The sequence below is a fragment of the Mytilus edulis genome, chromosome 1 (genome assembly GCF_963676685.1).
Source record: "Mytilus edulis chromosome 1, xbMytEdul2.2, whole genome shotgun sequence".
Taxonomy (NCBI): Eukaryota; Metazoa; Mollusca; class Bivalvia; order Mytilida; family Mytilidae; genus Mytilus; species Mytilus edulis.
In genome coordinates this window covers 96,188,542-96,212,648 of record NC_092344.1, presented here as the reverse complement: position 1 = coordinate 96,212,648, position 24,107 = coordinate 96,188,542, and the positions used below count along the sequence as shown (strand labels likewise).

General features: G+C 31.9%; 1 protein-coding gene across 1 annotated transcript; it reads right to left on the bottom strand.

The window, feature by feature from the left end:
- Nucleotides 1–1,923: 1,923 nt before the first annotated feature.
- LOC139496011 (peptidylprolyl isomerase domain and WD repeat-containing protein 1-like) lies at nt 1,924–23,698 on the bottom strand. Its single transcript, XM_071284452.1, has 17 exons — nt 23,525–23,698; nt 22,411–22,513; nt 19,461–19,564; nt 18,854–18,949; nt 18,437–18,524; nt 17,796–17,901; nt 17,056–17,199; nt 14,758–14,832; nt 13,881–13,961; nt 12,808–12,901; nt 9,552–9,605; nt 9,009–9,252; nt 4,875–4,941; nt 4,459–4,541; nt 3,614–3,726; nt 2,982–3,133; nt 1,924–2,097 (listed from the first exon to the last, which is right to left on the bottom strand). The coding sequence occupies exons 1-17, from the start codon at nt 23,640–23,642 to the stop codon at nt 1,954–1,956; spliced, it is 1,866 nt and encodes a 621-aa protein (XP_071140553.1). The 5' UTR covers nt 23,643–23,698; the 3' UTR covers nt 1,924–1,953.
- Between the last annotated feature and the right edge of the window lie 409 nt (nt 23,699–24,107).

The following is a 24,107-nucleotide window of genomic DNA, read 5'->3' as shown; positions in this document are numbered from 1 at the left end:
TGTCTGACAGGCATGAGGACCTTGCAAGGTACGCACATACCAAATATAGCTATCCTTTTACTTATAATAAAAAAGAATTTAACATTACAAAAAATCTTGACTTTTTTTTCAAGTAGTCACTGAACCCTGAAAATGAGGTCAAGGACATTGGACATGTGACTAACGGAAACTTCATAACATGAGGCATCCATATACAAAGTATGAAGCATCCAGGTCTTCCACCTTATAAATTATTAAGCTTTTAAGAAGTTAGCTAACGCTGCCGTTGCTGGATCACTATCCCTGTGTCGAGCTTTCTGCGACAAGCTCGACAAAAACCATGAAAGCTTAACAATGTTTATAAAGGGATCTAAAACTTACAAACTCTGTTTATCTGTTCATACCATACCATGCCTCTCCACATCCTTCATTTTTGTATTACCCAAGACAGTCACAAAGGCTACTCTAAGGCATGTAGGTACAGCCACATTGGTAATTTAAATTTCAATAGTTAAGTTTGTCATTAAGTCTGTTTAAGGGGAACCATAAGTGTTCAATCAATTCTATTTCATATGAAGTTGTTTTAGCATAGGCACAAAACATTTCCATGGAGATTGTGTAGGCATTGTTCCCGCAGCCATGATATATTGATTTTGAATCTTTTGCTAAGTTCACATGTTAATTTTTGTGATCTACATTAGTTAAGGAGAACAGTTTATGGTACAGCAATATTTGGAATGCAGTTATAATAAAAATTTCACATCTTATTTCTATGTAAAGTATATGGCCCCATCCCTTTAATTTTGTTGATCAAGGGTTAACAACTGAGACACCCAGTACACATTCTTTTCACATAAATGAAATAACATAAATGCATACCTTAGTAATTATATTTTTTTTACACAATTATACCTTATCTATTAGGATTATGCTATTTCATGGAGACAAAAAAAAGACAAATATTGGATGCATTTACCAGTGGTTTTAATTGCATCAGTGAAAAATAATCATCATTTGATTAGTTACAAAAATACTCATTATTGGATCAGCAACCTTATCACATATTTCATTCTAATTTCTTTGACCTTACCATATATTAGAAGCTTGAAATAGTGACGTATTCCAACTGCTAATCCCTAACTTAGTAGCTCCCTAAGTTTAATTGAGGTTGGTACCAAATTTGCTGTAAATTAAAATATTATGGTGATATTTCAGTAAATGCGAAAGAGCAATAGGTATTGCTGACTTTTATCTTTAATTTTGGTATCAATGAAATGCATTTTATTAGGTCCTACAGTATCTGTAATGATTCCTCATTTTAAAGCCCTTTTTAGTTTTGATTGTCAACAAGAAATAGTCTCAGGAAGGTACAATTCTTGTCAGATGGTAAAGTCCCTTGCTATTTTGAGATATTCTTTCACAAAAACAATGCAGGTATTATGTCATAAGAAAGCATTGCATTCATATAGACGTTTTGCATTGAAGTGTGCAATGGTAGTAGAATACTTCTCTGATAATAAATCTTAGATTTGCAGCTTCTGAAATTTATACTACTTATCATAGGATCTTTTGATTCTGTAATAGAAACTTGCTGCCCTAAGTCTGGTTTGGCTTTCCATGTTTTCTGTATAGACTTTGGTCTGATTTTCCTTTGCCAAAACACGTTTTAAACATCAGAACAATCAGGGACTAAAAGGTGAGAAGATAAAATCTTGAAATTGAAGACCACAAGAATGATTGTAATTAATTTTGGTCTCACGGTTTCCTAGGACATATTTTGATAAAAAATTATGACAATTTACACAAAGTGATAAGAAAGCTCACACTGACACTTTAATAGACTATGTAAGCTAAAATGTGCAAGCATATTTTAAGTGTTAACTGTTTAAATATAAAGAAAAGAACTATGAAATATTCTTTTTATGGTAAGAAATGAGAGTAACATTACAAATACATATTTTATTGACAGAAGCATCATTTAATGGCTATGTTTATAATTCTGATATCGTCTAATGGTTTGTCAGTTTTACTATTTGTTTTCACATTTCCTAGATTTTGCACCACATCCATGCCTCTTGTTACTCTTCCAAAAACTGTGTGTTTATTGTCTAACCAAGGCTGAAAACAAAAACAAATCAAACCATTAAGGTTAAACAGTCAAATGTTCATAAAATTATCTTTATCTCAATAAGAAACAAAAGGCTCTACATTTCTTTTTTCAATAAACAGTTGATAATTTCTAAAATGAAAATATAGATCTGCTGTTGTTGTTTTTATTGATTTTTTTTTATATTTTGCATTAGCATTTATTCATTTTATAACACAATGGTTAACAGAATCAAAAGACCAGGTTATTTAAAACCTTTATGATAAGTTTTGAATGCAAATAAAAAAATAAAATTTCAACCAAAATATTACAGTAACAACAAGCATTCTGAGAGTATTGCATGGCAAAGCATAGTCTACTACCGGTTTAAAATTACTTGTACTGGAACAAAATACAGACAGACAGACAAGACTAGAGTGCAAACCTAAAGTCCCCTTCAACTTCGTCGTTAGTGGACTAACAATATTGTAGTAAAATGACACAAGAACAATGATCCCATGCACTTCAATTTTATAACAACTATTTAATGAAAAATTCAAGTCTTGTAAGCATGCTGGGTTTTTTTTATCACCTTGCACTTAGTTGAATTGACAGTAGTTGTCTACAGCAGTTTAGGTAAAATTTCTGACTAGTTGAACAATTTGGTTTGATAAATTTAAGTGCAACTTGGTGAAAATTATGAATTAACTACGATAGGTGGAGAGCAATACTTACAATCAAGTCACAGTTATTCATTTTTAGAGATAAATAAATGTAAAATAAATATATCTGCTGGCAATAAATCTAATTTTGCCAAAAAGTATTGCAAAATTGAAAACCAACAAAATTTCATAAAAGATAGCTAAATAAGACTATATATAGATACTGGAAGTATTGTAAAGATCTATAAACTCACTGTTGGTACTAGAGTTATGAAAAACTGAGATCCATTGGTATTTGGTCCAGCATTAGCCATGCTGAGTGTATATGGTCTGTCATGTCTTAATGATGGATGGAATTCATCTTCAAATTCTCCGCCCCAGATAGATTCTCCACCAGTACCATTGCCTGTAAAAATATCAATATATCTGATCTTTCTGCTGCTACAGTCCAAAGAAAATGTACGGTTACATATAATTAATAATCAGATAGAAATCAACCTGATGCAAGTGAATAATATCAATACATCTGTTAACCTATATTGGGTTGAAACAAATCTCTATGCAAAATCTGTAATTGTTTGAAAATTGAGAACCCTACAAAACAGATAAAATAATCTTTTATATTGTATTTGAATGTTCAAAATAAATCAGTCTTTAATATACATGCATGTGCATTAGGTCGATTCCTATCTTACGCTGCTCAAATAGTATTTGGCTACTTTTTTTTTTTTACAGTTTAGCAAGTTATCTTATATTAGACAAAGTTTATATATTCCTCAAAGTGATCATGACAGCTGTACAAGTTCTCTGCCCCTGATCATGAATAAAACAAACACCAACATCATTCCAAAGATAATATTTCTGTAAAATATTTAAAATATCTTACCTTGTGGATCCCCTGTCTGAATCATAAAGTTTTTGATGACCCTATGAACTATGTGTCCATTATAGTATCCATCCCTAGAATGTACACAGAAATTCTCAACAGTCTTCGGACATCTAAAACAGAAAAGATAAGATATTATAACTATATTTTTATCAAATATCAACAGATTCAAAGTACTAGGTTCACATCAAAGTTATATTACATGTAAAGCATAAACAAGTGAAACTGCGAGCTACTGCTCACTGATGATACCCCCGCTGCAAGTGGATAATATTAATAGTGTAAAAATATGCAAGTGTTCTGTAAACAGGAAGTTGTCGAGTGATGAATTTGAAAACGCATCACACGGTATAGCTGACTTATATAAATCCTGAAACCAAATTTCAAAAATCCTTGTATTGTAGTTCCTGAGAAAAATGTGACGAAAATTTTCATCTTGGCTATCATGTGTAAAATCATACAAGTGTTCGGTAAACAGGAAGTTGTCAAGTGATCAATCTGTAAACGCATCACACGGTATAGCTGACTTAGATAAACCCTGAAACCAAAAATGCAACGAAAAATATTCATGGGACGGACGGATTGACTGACAGACTGACGGACTGATGGAAGGACAGACAGAGGTAAAACAGTATACCCCCCTTTTTTAAAGCGGGGGTATAATAATAAAATTGGTAGACAGTTCGAACTATTTGGTAAACATTACTGATACAAATCTAAAACCAGTGATAATGCAAAACAAGAAAATCTTGTCTTAGTCAAATAAAGACAAGAAATCATTCACACTCAACAAAACCTGTGAAAGGTTGCTATTTCTATAAGTATTGTAAGATACTTGTACTCACTCTTTTGCAAATAACTTGAGATGAATATCACCCATAGTTGTATACATAATACAAGATTCAGCTACTCTGGTGTATGAAGCATCCTACAATTATTTTTAAAATATAGACAATAATAAAGAAGGAGTCTTTGCACTTAAATGTCTTACACCTTACAATAAATTTGTTAAACTTTTCTCTTTCACAATATATATTTTCTATCATTAAAAACTCAGCTTTATATTTCTTAAGCATTTAATCTTTATTATTTAATTGGTGCTCTTACTGTAAGGCATTGTGTAAAAATTTAAATGAATCAGTAAAAAAACTTATAAATGCATATCTCATGAATTTGACAAAAAATGCTGAAATCCATCTTTATCAGTGGACATAGAGAGTGACCTATAATCCCCACCCCACATCATCGACAGTATACATACCTGTGCAGAAGATACAATTTCTTCTTTTGATGGTTTTTCATTGAACACATCTCTTTCTGAATCAATACTGAAATTCACAAAGTCAATTATTTTACCTGTTTGGGATTCAAAGATATAAAGAAAATCTAAAGTTAATTAACATACCCTAGTATGCTGATCAATGCAAATCCAAATGTGATAGATCAACATTATGTAGATTAAGGTTAAGTGCTCATACTTTATCTATTGAAAGAGGGCGATATATAAAAATACCAAAGCAGAGTAGGGTATATCTTTGCTGCAACAATGGAGACATTGAAGATGAACTACACTTTCTTTTAAAATGTTCATCCTATAACTATGTGAGAGATAACTTCATTAAAAAATTAAATAATGTTTTATTGAACAACAAACTACCTTCTTTATCATATAACTTGCTTATTTCAATTCTAAATAGTAATTCCCCAACAATATTAACCAGGTGCTCCGCAGGGCGCAGCTTTATACGACTGCAGAGGTCGAACCCTGAACAGTTGGGGCAAGTATGGACAAAACATTCAAGCGTGATACAGCTCTGAATTTAGATTGTGATCAAATTTTTGACATTACATGGTTTTTTTTACACAAAACAAATGTCAAGATTTTACAAATCAATTAAAGATTTCTTCTTCAAACTTATTTAAATCTAAAATTAAATAGTTGACACAGCATAAGTTTCTGACACAGAATGAATGTGGTCTAATGAACTTAAAATTTTTTTTTTGCCTTTGAGCAATTCACTATGCTGTTGAATATTAATCCTCTCAAAAAAATGTTTGAAGAAATTTTCTTTTTATTCATGAAATCTGAAATGAGAAAAATTTAACCCCCCCCCCCCCCCCCCCCCCATTTTTTTTTCACATCCCCGTTTTCCCTTTTTCCAAAACTGATATCAATTCAAATTACTAATGGAGTTTGCAACAATAACTACTCTTTTAAATACATCATAAAATATTAAAATGTAAAATAAAGTGCTTGTTATCACTGAATGGTAAAGATTGGTTGGTAGTAAAAGTGACTATACATTGTTTATTGTATAAAACAATAAAAAAAACTTCATCGGCAACATTTTATATTGGCAAATTTCCAATGAAGTTATTTACATAAAGTTATTGGCAAATAAAAATAGAAAATGACATCATAGTCATGTCTGGCAAATGTCCAACACACATTATCTTAAAACATTTTAGATAAGATAAGGAAAAAAAACTTCATCAGCAACATTTTATATTGGCAAATTTCAAATGAAGTTATTTACATAAAGTTGTTGGCAAATAAAAATAGAAAATGACATCATAGTCATGTCTGGCAAATTTCCAACATATATTATCAACTACTATTCTATACAAAGAAAGATAACTCCAATTGAAAATTAATTGCTATTGCACAATATTGTGCAATTAGATATTTCTTGCTATTGTGCAATACTGTGCAATTGAAAATTTCTTGCTATTGCACAATACTTGATATGGAATCCTGATTTGGACCAACTTGAAAACTGGGCCCATAATCAAAAATCAAAGTACATGTTTAGATAAAGCATATCAAATAAGCCCAAGAATTTAATTTTTGTTAAAATCAAACTTAGTTTAATTTTGGACCCTTTGGACCTTAATGTAGACCAATTTGAAAACTGGACCAAAAATTAAGAATCTACATACACAGTTAGATTTGGCATATCAAAGAACCCATTTATTCAATTTTTGATGAAATCAAACAAAGTTTAATTTTGGACCCCCATTTGGACCAACTTGAAAACTGGGCCAATAATTAAAAATCTAAGTACATTTTTAAATTCAGCATATCAAAGAACCCCAAGGATTCAATTTTTGTTAAAATCAAACTAAGTTTAATTTTGGACCCTTTGGACCTTAATGTAGACCAATTTGAAAACGGGACCAAAAATTAAGAATCTACATACATAGTTAGATTCTGCATATCAAAGAACCCCAATTATTCAATTTTTGATGAAATCACACAAAGTTCAATTTTGGACCCTTTGGGCCCCTTATTCCTAAACTGTTGGGACCAAAACTCCCAAAATCAAACCTAACCTTCCTTTTATGGTCATAAACCTTGTGTTTAAATTTTATAGATTTCTATTTACTTATACTAAAGTTATGGTGCAAAAACCAAAAATAATGCTTATTAGGGCCCCTTTTTGGCCCCTAATTCATAAACTGTTGTGACCTCAACTCCAAAAATCAAGCCCAACCTTCCTTTTGTGGTCATAAACCTTGTGTTTAAATTTCATTGATTCTATTTACTTATACTAAAGTTATTGTGCGAAAACCAAGAATAATGCTTATTTGGGCCCTTTTTTGGCCCTTAATTCCTAAACTGTTGGAACCAAAACTCCCCAAATCAATCCCAACCATCCTTTTGTGGTCATAAACCTTGTGTCAAAATTTCATAGATTTCTATTCACTTAAACTAAAGTTATAGTGTGAAAACCAAGAAAATGCTTATTTGGGCCCCTTTTTGGCCCCTAATTCATAAACTGTTGTGACCTCAACTCCAAAAATCAAGCCCAACCTTCCTTTTGTGGTCATAAACCTTGTGTTTAAATTTCATTGATTCTATTTACTTATACTAAAGTTATTGTGCGAAAACCAAGAATAATGCTTATTTGGGCCCTTTTTTGGCCCTTAATTCCTAAACTGTTGGAACCAAAACTCCCCAAATCAATCCCAACCGTCCTTTTGTGGTCATAAACCTTGTGTCAAAATTTCATAGATTTCTATTTACTTAAACTAAAGTTATAGTGTGAAAACCAAGAAAATGCTTATTTGGGCCCTTTTTGGCCCCTAATTCCTAAAATGTTGGGACCAAAACTCCCAAAATCAAGCCCAACCTTCCTTTTGTGGTCATAAACCTTGTGTTTAAATTTCATTGATTCTATTTACTTATACTAAAGTTATTGTGCGAAAACCAAGAATAATGCTTATTTGGGCCCTTTTTTGGCCCTTAATTCCTAAACTGTTGGAACCAAAACTCCCCAAATCAATCCCAACCGTCCTTTTGTGGTCATAAACCTTGTGTCAAAATTTCATAGATTTCTATTCACTTAAACTAAAGTTATAGTGTGAAAACCAAGAAAATGCTTATTTGGGCCCTTTTTGGCCCCTAATTCCTAAAATGTTGGGACCAAAACTCCCAAAATCAATCCCAACCTTCCTTTTGTGGTCATAAACCTTGTGTTAAAATTTCATTGATTTCTATTCACTTTTACTAAAGTAAGAGTGCGAAAACTAAAAGTATTCGGACGACGACGCAGGACGACGACGCCAACGTGATTAAAATTTTTGCGGTCGTATAAAAATTGATGTCAACTATTTGAATGAATGCTTGTTGGTGAGAAACTCATTATTAAAAGGTACTTGATTTCTGTAATAATGTATATGCTTCTCTTTTATTTTTATATAATTCTCTCATAATTATCCACTGTCACTCCTTCATTGTATATATGTTAATGTAGTTTGGCTTTAATTTGTTGCCATAACCATTTATTGTCAATAATGCGTTAGTGCTAATAAAGTTATCTCATCTTATTGAATAGAAAGGTTGACATACATTATTTTTATAATTTAATTGAAATATCAAATATTGAAGCAGTAAAGTTTGTCTATTTGCATCCTCTTGTAAAAATATTAATGTAATTCACAGGCAAATATACTTTTTTTGTTTCAAGGGAAATGAAGATATTAAATATAAATACTTGTCAGAATGAGTTTGTGGAACATGAATATGATCAATTAGTTGTTGCTAACAAAACATCAATTTTATATAAAAGAACATGTCTTTTATCAGCTATTAAGAATTTTGCAAGATTTTTGTTTGTCTATTCACAATTGTACTTTTTAATAATGATGCTATTTAATGTTTGTCACATGATATGGATGCTTGTCCTTTGATGAAAGTTTGTAAGGTGATCATCAGGTGTTTATTTTAGTTTAAAATTTAACTTGTGTTGTTTGAACTCTTTGTTGACTAATGTCTGACCCAAATCTCCTTTCATTTATGTTTAATAGTCATTCCTTGGACAAAATTCATGAGTTACAGCAGTTTTTAATCTCAAAATTTCTAGTTTTTTTGTTTTTTTTTTATCTCTGGTACCTTTTTGTGTCTTCTGGTTCCCTGCGAGAGTATATGTAAAATCTATTTTTCTTAAAAGCAGTACAGAACAACAATGGATCAAAGAAAACATTCTGTAATGTTGGATTGTCTGATGCTGCAGTTTCTACATCTATGGCAGCCTTCTTTTTCTTCCCTGTTCCTTGGAATAAACTTATTGATAAACTTCTGATGTTTTCTGGCTTCCCTATCATGCGTACACATCTGTTTGTATGTAGATTAATCACTGAAATATTAAATACATTTTTTTTTTATGGTCATCATTAGGTAGGTCTGTTCACATTTCAAATATAAATATCATTCTATTAATTTTGAATTTATCAAATGTTTATTAAGATTTCAACATATGTATTATAATTTTTTTTTGGGTACAATATTGACATAAAAAATATCATATACAATTTGATATTACATGAGTGACAATTTAATCAAAGAGCAAAGTGAAGGATTTCATTCTAATCAGATTGGTTACAGAGGATATTTAAATGGTTACTTTTAGGATAAGAAATACATTAAATACATTACCTTTTATTCCTAGCATGGTTCCATATAAAATAAAGTTCCCACTTTCATCAAATACTGAAAAAGATAAACTAAACAGTATAATCAGGTTCTTTCTATCTCCCAACTACAGTCTATTGATAGACTGCTAGATTGCTGCTTAACTGCCACTTTCAAATGCAACATACATCTATGATACAATAAAATTACAGTGAGATATAAATAATCCAGCTTTGAACTAGACTTGCATGCATACTGACTTTATTATATTATTTTGTTATAATTCCAATGTCATATTCTGCAAGAAGACATATCATCCTACTCGATAAACTTATTCAACTAACATGCATATTCATAATGGTTTACTTTTATAAATTGTTATTTGGATGGAGAGTTTTCTCATTGGCACTCACACCACATCTTCCTATATCTACATTTAGGCTGCATGGTTGCTAACCATTACAATATTTATTCATTGGAGCCTTTGTAGCCAAGTGGTCTAAGTAGTTGAACTACTGTATCACTAGCCTGTCAATCACTAGCCTGACAATACTGTATCACTAGCCTGTCAATCACTAGCCTGACAATACTGTATCACTAGCCTGTCAATACTGATTCACTAGCCTGACAATACTGTATCACTAGCCTGTCAATACTGCATCACTAGCCTGTCAATCACTAGCCTGACAATACTGTATCACTAGCCTGTCAATACTGTATCACTAGCCTGTCAATACTGTATCACTAGCCTGTCAATACTGTATCACTAGTCTGACAATACTGTATCACTAGCCTGACAATACTGTATCACTAGCCTGTCAATACTGTATCACTAGCCTGTCAATCACTAGCCTGTCAATACTGTATCACTAGCCTGTCAATACTGTATCACTAGCCTGTCAATACTGTATCACTAGCCTGTCAATACTGTATCACTAGTCTGACAATACTGATTCACTAGCCTGTCAATACTGTATCACTAGCCTGTCAATACTGTATCACTAGCCTGTCAATACTGTATCACTAGTCTGTCAATACTGTATCACTAGCCTGTCAATACTGTATCACTAGCCTGTCAACACTATCACTAGCCTGTCAATACTGTATCACTAGCCTGTCAATACTGTATCACTAGTCTGTCAATACTGTATCACTAGTCTGTCAATACTGTATCACTAGCCTGTCAATACTGTATCACTAGCCTGTCAATACTGTATCACTAGTCTGACAATACTGTATCACTAGCCTGTCAATACTGTATCACTAGCCTGTCAATACTGTATCACTAGCCTGTCAATACTGTATCACTAGTCTGTCAATACTGTATCACTAGTCTGACAATACTGTATCACTAGCCTGTCAATACTGATTCACTAGCCTGTCAATACTGTATCACTAGCCTGTCAATACTGTATCACTAGCCTGTCAATACTGATTCACTAGCCTGTCAATACTGTATCACTAGCCTGTCAATACAGTATCACTAGCCTGTCAATACTGTATCACTAGCCTGTCAATACTGATTCACTAGCCTGTCAATACTGTATCACTAGCCTGTCAATACTGTATCACTAGCCTGTCAATACTGTATCACTAGCCTGTCAATACTGTATCACTAGCCTGTCAATACTGATTCACTAGCCTGTCAATACTGTATCACTAGCCTGTCAATCACTAGCCTGTCAATACTGTATCACTAGCCTGTCAATACTGTATCACTAGCCTGTCAATACTGTATCACTAGCCTGTCAATACTGTATCACTAGTCTGACAATACTGATTCACTAGCCTGTCAATACTGTATCACTAGCCTGTCAATACTGTATCACTAGCCTGTCAATACTGTATCACTAGTCTGTCAATACTGTATCACTAGCCTGTCAATACTGTATCACTAGCCTGTCAACACTATCACTAGCCTGTCAATACTGTATCACTAGCCTGTCAATACTGTATCACTAGTCTGTCAATACTGTATCACTAGTCTGTCAATACTGTATCACTAGCCTGTCAATACTGTATCACTAGCCTGTCAATACTGTATCACTAGTCTGACAATACTGTATCACTAGCCTGTCAATACTGTATCACTAGCCTGTCAATACTGTATCACTAGCCTGTCAATACTGTATCACTAGTCTGTCAATACTGTATCACTAGTCTGACAATACTGTATCACTAGCCTGTCAATACTGATTCACTAGCCTGTCAATACTGTATCACTAGCCTGTCAATACTGTATCACTAGCCTGTCAATACTGATTCACTAGCCTGTCAATACTGTATCACTAGCCTGTCAATACAGTATCACTAGCCTGTCAATACTGTATCACTAGCCTGTCAATACTGATTCACTAGCCTGTCAATACTGTATCACTAGCCTGTCAATACTGTATCACTAGCCTGTCAATACTGTATCACTAGCCTGTCAATACTGTATCACTAGCCTGTCAATACTGATTCACTAGCCTGTCAATACTGTATCACTAGCCTGTCAATACTGATTCACTAGCCTGTCAATACTGTATCACTAGCCTGTCAATACTGATTCACTAGCCTGTCAATACTGTATCACTAGCCTGTCAATACTGTATCACTAGCCTGTCAATACTGTATCACTAGCCTGTCAATACTGTATCACTAGCCTGTCAATACTGTATCACTAGCCTGTCAATACTGTATCACTAGCCTGTCAATACTGAGGTTGTTAGTTTGAATACCACACAGGGCAAGTGCACTCGATCCAATCTTAATTGACTAAGATGTTAGTTTTCCTATCAAAGGTTGTGGTTCTCTTAGGGCACTTTGGCTCTCTCCACCAATAAAAACTGAACACCACAAAATAGCACAATATAGTGTTAAACACCAATCAATCAATCTTAATTGGAAAGAATTATAGGTCTTCATTTTGGTGCTATAGACAATAGTCTATTTGTTATTCATTCTATAGGTTTTTTTACTGTTGAACAAAACAGTTCCTACTTTAAATATTATTTTGATCAATGTAGCGGAATTGTGATCATTATAAGACTAGATTCTTTGTTATAATGAAGGCACCCCCTTTTGTGGGAAAAATTTGGTTGATTATATAGGGAATCACTGAAGCTTGACTGGAGCAGGCCCTCTCTTAGGTCAGTCAATGCAACCCTTACAAAAAGTTCTGGATCCACCACTGTTTGGTATGAAATGGGTATGAAGAGAAGATATAGTTCTAATAACCTAAAATGAATGATAAAGTGATTGAATTAACTTCTGTGTCTTACTTATAACACTCACTTACTAATGTTACATAAATGAAATGCTTCCGACTTTTCTAGATCTCTTTCTGCTGCTAATCTTCTCCCAAACTCCATATTTGGTAACTGCTGTTTCATCTGTAATCAACACATAAAAAGTTTTTAAATACTTATAATTTCTAAATCTTTAAAAATATAATACATTTATACAATATATTGATCAATCATACTTTTCAACATATTGTTTAAGAAATAATTCATGGCAGCCGTAGATTTGTTTTAATTTAACCCTGGGTTGGGCATTTATATTTAATTATTTTACCCTGAGCATTAGCTACGACTGCCATGAATTATTTCGATTCTAATAGGACAAATTCTGTAATTTTGTTAACCATGAAAGCCCATACATACGATACTGTTTTGGCTGTTCCATTTTATCCTTGTTTTCAAAATTCCAATAGGGAACATACTTTTTATAATTGTATAAATAAACCAATTTATCAATATACTACATTTTACCCAATTTTGATAATATTACTATAATTCAATGATTATTTTTCACTTATATATTTTCTTTTCATGTAAATTTATTAGTTCTGAGGTATACAAGAAGCTTTAAAACGCCCGGTATTTACATTTGATTTTTTGTTTACAGAAACATACTTGTGATGTAACCTTGATTCGTTGCCATGCCAAGACAATAAAATCATTTCACAGAATTTTCATTTTATGAAATTTCACCATGAAAAATAAATTGAAATGGACTGATTTATTCATTTTGCTGTAGAATAGAGTTAAATATATTGTAACTGAATCTTGGCCTTCGTAAACTCGGGATTTTGATGTAGAAAATTAAGAATAAATAAGTTGGTCGTAAAGTGGAACAGCCGTTTTTGTTTATTACTGCGTTCGCACTAAAGGTAGATATATTGTGATTATACTGGTTGACGATAATAGGTCGTCATATTAGAATATCAAATAAAGCTAAGTTTAAACTGATTTATTGATAAAACCATTGTTGATGCAATACTGTAAATTCAGAAATAAAAAGGTTTTATTTATGTGAATAAAGTGACTGGGTGTTTCAAAACCCTCGTCATAAAGTCTATATTTATACCTGCTGCAATTCTGTGAACTGTTGGAGAGATTCATCTAAAACTTTGGACAACTTCCCAGTCAGAAATTTAAATACTCTCACCTGTAAAATCACAAAACACACAAAACTGATCAAAATTACTAACATTATGTATGTGAAGACAGCTATAAATGTTTCGAAACTGATGGGGTTTACTTTTAAGAAGACACAATACACACAATCATAATTAAAAGTTTATCAGGGTTGCAGCTGATATGAGCTGATCAAAAAAATTCTTTCAACCAATCAGAAGAATTAAATTATAAGAATATATTAAAATTTTAGAACTGTATAAGAACACTAGTTAATAATATACTTGAGCTGTTTTCTGCCCTTTGACACATTCCCATTTCCTTTCTCAATTCTATAGCTCCATGTCAATTATACAGGCTCCTTGAAGCCTTTTGTTTGTTATAAAACTTGACCACAAACCTTTTAAAAAGCATGAATTTGACTGTTCTTACTAATAAATACAATTTGCACATACTGAAATATTTAGTGCCATTTCAGTTTTATCTAAATATTCAATCTTTAAGTTTATTTGAATTTTCCTTTTCAGTTTTTTCTTAATAATAACATACTTTTTTTGTTATGTCCTTTATAGCTTTCTGTTTCGGTGTGAGCCAAGGCTCCAGGTTGAAGACCATACTTTGGTTTACTTTTACAAATTGTGACTCGGATGGAGATTTGTCTCATTGGCACTCATACCCAATCTACTTATCTATTTATATTGTATATGTAGTAACTGATTCATTCTGTCATCCAGTACTTTTATATTAAGAATACCATCTATATTACTGAATTATAACATATGGATAAAACCTAACCAAACAATGATCTATATCATGTTTTACTTTACCTTTCTATCAGAGGATACAGTTGCAAATAATTTACCATCAGGTGAGAAACATATGTCAAAGACTGAGATCTTAAGCTGTAAAAACATAATGAGTTCAATAAGAAACCAGATGCTCCGCAGGGCGTAGCTTTATACGACCGCAGAGGTTGAACCCTGAACAGTTGGGGCAAGTATGGACACAACATTCAAGCTGGATTCAGCTCTAAATTTGGATTGTGATTAAATAGTTGACACAGCAAAGGTTTCTGACACAGAATGAATGTGTTCTAATGAACTTAAAATTTTTGTTTTCTCTTAGAGCAATTCACTATGCTGTTGAATATTAATCCTCTCAAAAAAATGTTTGAAGAAATTTTCTTTTTTATTTATGAAATTTCAAATGAGAAAAATTGAACCCAATTTTTTTAATCACATCCCCCTTTCCCTTATTCCAAAACTAATCTCAATTAAAATTTCTAATGGAGTTTGCAACAATAACTACTCATTTAAATACATCATAAAATATTAAGATGTAAAAAAACTGCTTGTTATCACTGAATGGTAGATTATTTTAATTTATCAGTTGGTAGTAAAAAGTGAATATACATTGTATATTGTATATAACAAAGATTTAAGTTGATTCTGGACAAAGAAAGATAACTCCAATTAAAAAAAAAATCTTGCTATTGCACAATATTTTGCAATTAGATATTTCTTGCTTACTATTCTGGACAAAGAAAGATAACTCTAATTAATTTTTTTTTATCTATTTCACAATATTGTGCAATTAGATATTTCTTGCCATTGCGCAATACTGTGCAATTGAAAAGACTTGCTATTGCACAATACTTAATATAATAATTTTAGATCCTGATTTGGACCAACTTGAAAACTGGGCCCATAATAAAAAATCTAAGTACATTTTTGGATTCAGCATATCAAAGAACCCCAAGATTTCAATTTTTGTTAAAATCAGACTAAGTTTAATTTTGGACCCTTTGGACTTTAGTGTAGACCAATTTGAAAACAGGACCAAAAATGAAGAATCTACATACACAGTTAGATTTGGTATATCAAAGAACCCCATTTATTCAATTTTTGATGAAATCAAACAAAGTTTAATTTTGGACCCCGATTTGGACCAACTTGAAAACTGGGCCAATAATCAAGAATCTAAGTACATTTTTAGATTCAGCATATCAAAGAACCTAACTGATTCATTTTTTGTCAAAATCAAACTAAGTTTAATTTTGGACCCTTTGGACCTTAATGTAGACCAATTTGAAAACATACCAAAAGTTAAGAATCTACATACACAGTCATGACAGTTAGATTCGGCATATCAAAGAACCCCAATTATTCAATTTTGATGAAATCAAACAAAGTTTAATTTTGGACCCTTTGGGCCCCTTATTCTGTTGGGACCAAAACTCCCAAAATCAATACCAACCTTCCTTTTATGGTCATAAACCTTGTGTTTAAATTTCATAGATTTCTATTTACTTATACTAACGTTATGGTGCGAAAACCAAGAAAAATGCTTATTTGGGTCCCTTTTTGGCCCCTAATTCCTAAACTGTTGAAACCAAAACTCCCAAAATCAATCCCAACCGTTCTTTTGTGGTCATAAACCTTGTGTCAAAATTTCATAGATTTCTATTAACTTAAACTAAAGTTATAGTGCGAAAACCAAGAAAATGCTTATTTGGGCCCTTTTTGGCCCCTAATTCCTAAAATGTTGGGACCAAAACTCCCAAAATCAATACCAACCTTCCTTTTGTGGTCATAAACCTTGTGTTAAAATTTCATAGATTTCCATTCACTTTTACTAAAGTTAGAGTGTGAAAACTAAAAGTATTCGGACGACGACGACGACGCAGACGACGACGCCAACGTGATAGCAATATACGACGAAAATTTTTTCAAATTTTGCGGTCGTATAAAAAAGCATTTCAATTGAATAATCTGAAGGGACAAAAAATAAGAAACTTTATTTCTGTATAATTTTTAGATCATTATTTTCTTCTTAGTATATAATGTATAAACCTTTCAAGGAAAGTAGATCAACTTTCAGATGAGATAAATTTTAAAGCCATAAATAACATTGAAAAATGTCCTATCTTATAATTTTGATTATTCATTGATCTCATTTTGATCTAGAAAATATCTAAAATTTGTGAAACCAAAACCATTAAATACGTGATTTAATTGAACTAAAATGGTTAATGTTTGTTTATGTTGTTTTATACAGGTCAAGTTTTCGTTTTTTTTTTTTAATTCAAATAATTTATTTGTCTTCTAAATACATGTAATAGCAACCTTTGCAAATTCGTACAGGTCAGTATCAGTTTTATGTTCCCAGTCTACGTTTTTAGGGAATGAATAGTCCCTCTGTGGTCCTGTCCAATATTCCAACATTCCACTCTTATCTACAGATACCGTAACATTATACTGTACATTGTACTGTAAAACAAAGTAAATCATTCATAACACATAAACCTTAAATAAGTGTAAATGGCTATCTAAGTTCAGAAAAAAAGAAAATCGTAATGAAAAATATTATTTCTTTTTAGATTCTTCCAACTTAAAAATCTAAATGAATAACAATATCTCTCTTGACTGATTGACAAACAAAGACAGCAATGTCACCTTCAATTAATGATCATTATAAGGTTGGCAATAATAATAAAAAGTATCATACAATACACATGTATGGATAACTCAGAGTCTACACAAGTAACAAATGAAATTAACTAAGATGTAGTCACCAGCATTTCAACATGGATTTTCATACTTTTTCAAATATTCATAAATTAAAGATTTTACATTTTTAATTGTGTATCAAGATATTCAAATCATAGTCATGTTGTCTGTTGATACCTTGTGTAAATTTGTGTACGGTACTTAAAATCATGACCGATGAAACTATAAACTGAATCATCAATTGGTTAACTTAATATAACAGGATGTACAACCATTCCCATAGGCGAGACATTCAAAATCAGATTTATCTACAAGATTCTTTATTACACAATCCAATCAAACGTAATACTGTCTACCTTCATAATAATCACAGGTTTATAATGTAATTTCTCTATCTTATGTATTGGATCATTTCCCCCTCGTCCATCATAAATGTAAATGCAGCCGCTGTCTTTATCTGATCTGTAATATATAGGTGTAAGAAATTTGAAAACAGATTATGTTTTTTAAACACAGAGACTAAGGAAAAACTAACCTGACATCCAGTATTAGCAAATCAATCCTTTTTTGTAGTCATTGAGTTTATAAACTGTTTGTCATCAATATACCACAAAAAGAAATACAATCATGTTGAAAATACCAAGACAGTTTTGGCATGTTCTTAGTACATGTAATTTATATATTGTCTTGTAAAGCAAAACTTAATTTGATCCACTTGTACTGTTAATAACAAATTTTATGACATTTTTTTAACTTGACCAAATCTTTTTAATATCAGTAATTCAACTATATTCTTACATCAATTTTTACTTAAATGTATGCCTTATTTCAGTTTCTTTTTCTGAAATTGAAAGTTCCAATCATCTCAACCTGAAACACAATATTTGTCAAAAATGATATTTTTTTCTGATCAAAGAGGGGAGGTATACACACATCCCTGTGCATATCTGTTTCTAAATGTTTTAATATATTTACCAGCCACAGAATGTCTACTTACATTGCTAACGCTGCGAGTGGATCACCTGCCTTAAACAGCCAACCACAACACAAAGGGTTAAATGTTAACTTCATCATATTGATCATATCTATTAAAAAAAAATAATAAGACAGCATAGAATTGTGAGCATTGGCAAATATAACTAATTCATTCAATTATCTGCTGATCATTCATATTAATAAGTTGTTGACAAACAGGTTGTTTACATTAATGCAAAATAGTTTCAAAATCTGAGGTTGTCAGAAGCCTTTACTCTTTGTAATTTTTTTCAAATGTATATATCAATTATAAATGTTAAATTGTTTGATTGAAGTATTTCAGAATTACCAGCCGAAATAAAAGTAACAACATTATTATTTTGTTTTGGTTTTCTTCTTCTTACCCAGAGGCACACCAGTTTATATATTAAGAACTTACCAAAGTTAACAACATCAAATACTTTAGCAGACTTGTCATCTGAGATGGTACAACAAAATTCACCATTAGGACTCATGCCAAGATCTTGGATATTTCCTAAAATACAGAACATAAAGTAGAATATCTTTAACAAAAATTGCATTTAAATTCAACTACCAAGGATGAAATATTTCAAACAATGAAGGAAGTTCTAGGAACAAGACAAAACAATTGGATATATTTTTACTCAATATGGATCTTCCTCTCATTTTATGTGGCTATACATCCAAGTAAGGTTGTAATTCATATTATCATTTGATTTACTAGAATCTGGAAACCTCTTTTCTGTACCAATTTACGTGTTTTTTAGTAAATTTGAACTTCATCTTTGATATACATAAAAACTTCAAAAATTGTAATGATGACATTTATTTTGTAAGCTATGAAAGCCCTGTGTATGATGGTGTGATACCTTAAATATCTTTATAACTGATATTCTGCTATAAAATTAGCCAGGAATTATTCATTGTAACAAAGATTACTATTTGCACCTATGTGTAGCTATGAAAAACAAACTACTTCAAATCAATCTAAGAACTACCAATGAAATGTTCAATTCATCAATTACCTAAATGGCTTCTAAAGTGTTTGACAAATTCAATTCCTTCTTCTTCTTTTTTCTTCCAGAACTTAACATGGCCATCACAACTAGCAGTCACAATAAAATCACTCCTGTAAATTAAATTAAAGATGAATGCTGGTTTAAAGATAAGGTTTACTTGATCAATGAAAATTTGGTCACACTAATATATATTTCATTTTAATATTAAAACATCACACTTTCAATAATTTAAAAAATAAATTACAATGCACAATCACAAAAAATGAAAAGCAAAAGTGTGTACATTTTAATCTGAAAAAGGCTTTGATGAACATCCTGTAGGAAAAGCTACATTCACAATCCATATAAGTACCCTTTTCAAAAATTATAAAGCATTTTTCTCTTAATATTTTAAAGAATAATATACCTTTTCTTAACCATGAACACTTTTCTAAAAACATCTTGCTTATTCTTTAATTTTTCATGTATCTCATTGTTTGTAAACCAAAATTAAAATAACATTACGTCATTGGCATGATTGGTTGAATTTCTATTGTTTGTTATGTTTTAAACCAATCACAATGTTTTGGTGTACGCTTTTGGAAATATTACCCAGAATGCATTTTATTCTGAAACAGCGAATTAAAGTCACCTTTATTCCTCCTTACATGAAAATCAAACAATGTGTTTTTCAAAGCTATTTTTCCCATTATCAAGCTAGTGGTATGGTAAGTGCATACACACCTTTTTTTCATTAAAATTTCAACTATGAAAATATTTCATTTCAGAATAAAAGTTTAAAAAGCATAAGCATAAAAGATTTATTTAAAGTCGGTTATATATATAACAATACAACATAAGCTCTGTAGAGCTTTTATCCGACATACATTTATATGACAAGCACAATACATAAAACACATAAAACATAAAGCACATCATGCAAAATAAATAATGTTATCAAGCACAGCAACTAATAAGCACAATTAAAGCATATAAAGCAAACATAAGATGCAGATAAACTAACATTCATGCAATAGCTATTATAAAGCACTAAAAGTAATTCAAGCATTTTAGAATACAAATAAACAAGAGGCTGTCACAACGACAGCAAACCGGATTTATTAATATTTATTTGTGTCCTGGCAATATCACAAGAACCATTACTGATGAATGGTGAAAGTGAAAATTGTCAATATCAAATTTGACCTCCATTTTGTCATCAGTATCAACATCTTAAAATTTGAAAAGCTTAGATTGAATGGTTCATGAGTAAATGCAACAACGTGAATGGAAACGCCATTTCACAATCTTTCAAGAACCATAACTCCTGAACGGTAAAAGTCAAAATCGTCATTATTGAACTTGACCTCTATTTTGTCATCAGTAACAACATATTAAAATTTGGGAAGCTTTGGTAAAACAGTTCATGTGTAAATGCACAGACACGACTGGAAACACCATTTTTCAATCTTTCAAGAACCAGAACTCCTGAACGGTAAAAGTCAAAATCGTCATTATTGAACTTGACCTCCATTTTGTCATCAGTAACAACATATTAAAATTTGGGAAGCTTAGGTAGAACAGTTCATGCGTAAATGCACGGACACGACTGGAAACTCCATTTTTCAATCTTTCAAGAACCATAACTCCTGAACGGTAAAAGTCAAAATCGCCATTATTGAAGTTGACCTTCATTTAGTTGTCAGTAACAACATATTAAAATTTTAAAAGCTTTGGTTGAACGGTTCATGAGTTAATGCACGGACAACATTTGATTGCCGCCCGCCCGCCCGACCGACCGACCGCCCGCCCGCCGTACATCCCCATATCAATAACCGACATTTTTGTCACAAAAATCCGGTTAAAAATTATGCCTCAAAATTTAAAAGCCAGAGTATACAAGATAAATAAATAAACTGATCTACAGCTCAATGAGATGGCTCAATAATTGTTTTTACATAGGCGGTAATGGTAACGTTTTTTCCTGTAGCTCAGTCCATATCATAAACTTGGATATGTATGATAGCTCGTTTCTAAGCTGTGACATTTTCACATATGTGGTTAAATTTCCGGGGTACGAAGTGAGATTACTTTTTCCGTAAATTAGCAAACCCCGAACATCCTTTTGTGATGCGGCTCCTTGTGGTAAAATATCCCCTTTTTAACACAATGAGTTCTTTGAAAATTTAATACTTTGAACACATTCAATAGCTCCATAGTTTTTACACATTTATTCTATGTTCCTCTACTTTCCTAATCACCACAAATAATTAAGTTCAGTCATTTGTTAAAAATAGAAACATGTCCAATATCACTACACAGAGATTTTTTCTTTACACGTGACTTTTGAGTTCCTCATTTCGAGGCACATTAGCTATAGGGATGTTGTCACAATATAAATTGGCTCAATATCTTTAATTGTTTTTACATCTAGGCGGTAATGGTAACGTTTTTTCCTGTAGCTCAGTCCATATCGTAAACTTGGATATGTATGATAGCTCGTTTCGAAGCTGTGACATTTTCACATATGTGGTTAAATTTTCGGGGTACGAAGTGAGATTACTTTTTCCGTAAATTAGCAAACCCAGAACATCCTTTTGTGATGCTGCTCCTTGTGGTAAAATATCCCCTTTTTAACACAATGAGTTCTTTGAAAATTTAATACATTGAACACATTCAATAGCTCCATAGTTTTTACACATTTATTCTGTTCCTCTACTTTCCTAATCACCACAAATAATTAAGTTCAGTCATTTGTTAAAAATAGAAACATGTCCAATATCACAACACAGAGATTTTTTCTTTTCACGTGACTTTTGAGTTCCTCATTTCGAGGCGCATTAGGGATGTTGTCCCAGATCTGCAGGAGGAACACTGACACAAATGGATGTACAAATGAACCCCACACCTGTAGTGTTCCTTCTGACATGTCTGAAAACATATTAAAACATAAACTTATTCCAACCTTTTTACTTACTTTGATACTGCTAAATGTGTTATAACATCTCTATGCATGAAACTTTTTTCATAATACTGAGCACTTGGTAAGTTATCAAGGTAGACTTTTTCAAACTCCAAAACTGAAATAGAATATTTTCAATGATTATTTCGTTAAACATTTCAGAATTGTAAATCAGGAGTGGCAATACCAACCTACAAACACAATGACTGAGGTATATACATGTACATGTGTATAATTATAACATAATGGCAACAGATGTGTTTTAATTGTGTTAACTATCATTTTTCCCTCAAATGTCACATGACTGTTCTCATTATTATATGAGAAACACAACAGGTATTATATTTGGAGCAAGATCTTCTTACCCTTAATATGAAAAGACATCCCATTTTTATGTGAGATTTGAGTTGCTCAGTCTTATGTTTTCTAAGTTGTGCTTTGTAGACTATTGTTTATCTTTTGAGTTGTTTTTTGTTTTCTTGCATTACATTGAAGTCATTGTCAGTTTGTCCTTTATCCAAATTAAGGTTTTGAGTACATTTGTACATTGTATCTTGTATGCATTTAACATCTTTCTCCTCTCCTGTCAATCTGTAGACTCATCAGAATTTGCCATCAACACAAAAAACCCTAAGATCTCATTAGAGCAGTGGCTGATCTAGGGGGAGGGTTCATTGAACGATCAATTCATTTGAATAGGGACATATAGTTGGAAACCCCCCTTTTTAAAATGGCTGGATCCGCCCCTGTTAGATGCTATCTGTCTGCATATGTATGAGTATATTGTGGTCTATTGTAAAATCCTTAGACCTTAATGAAGCGGGAGAACGCAAATTATTAGACCAGAGTTTTTTCTCTCTTGGTTTTGTAAACATGGTAAAGCATGCTGACTCAACTGCTCAAGTAACATGTAAAGCTTATCCATTTAATAACAGTCTAATAACATAAAAGACTGGACATACAATAGGTATTTACATACTATTTGTATAGCATAACTTGTATTGCATGTATAATAATTTGAGGTAAAGAGCGGCAACTAATCACTAAATGATAAATCACATGATATAACATAAAATTGTTTTTGACAAGCTGAGCTTATAACATGTCATGAGAGTAAATATTTATACACCTTTTCTTTTTTTTGTCTTTACTGCTTCTGCTGGCATTGGACCTATCCATTCGTCGTCCTCATTGTTGAGATCTGCAGCGTTTGAATCACGTTTTCCACTTTCCAAAGTTTCCGCCATTGTTTACAAATTGAGGCGATTATAAATACAAGTCGTATGCGGTTTATATTCTGTGTTTACAGAAATAAGTTGATGTTTTTTTAAGAAACTGTAGACGGTGACCTATATAGGAAATCCCGATGCGAACAAAACTGTATTAAGTAACGAAATATTTTCCCATGCTTAATACTCCAGACATATTAAATTAAAATTTGTTTATTTGTAAATATGTGTATGGTCTGCTCGATTGCCATTTAGGGAGCAATTTTTATTGAAAAGACACGCCCCTTTTGATAGTAAAAATAATAATATTTTTGGCATACCGTTTTGGCTCGTTTTTTTCTACTTTACGGACCGCCTTTTCCCGATTGAAAACCTCAACGTATCTTAAAGGCTAATTGGGATGTATTTACATAAAGAAATGTTAATCTTTTTTTTATTTTCTCCTATCAAAGTTGCCTGACCGTGGAACGTATAACTGACTAA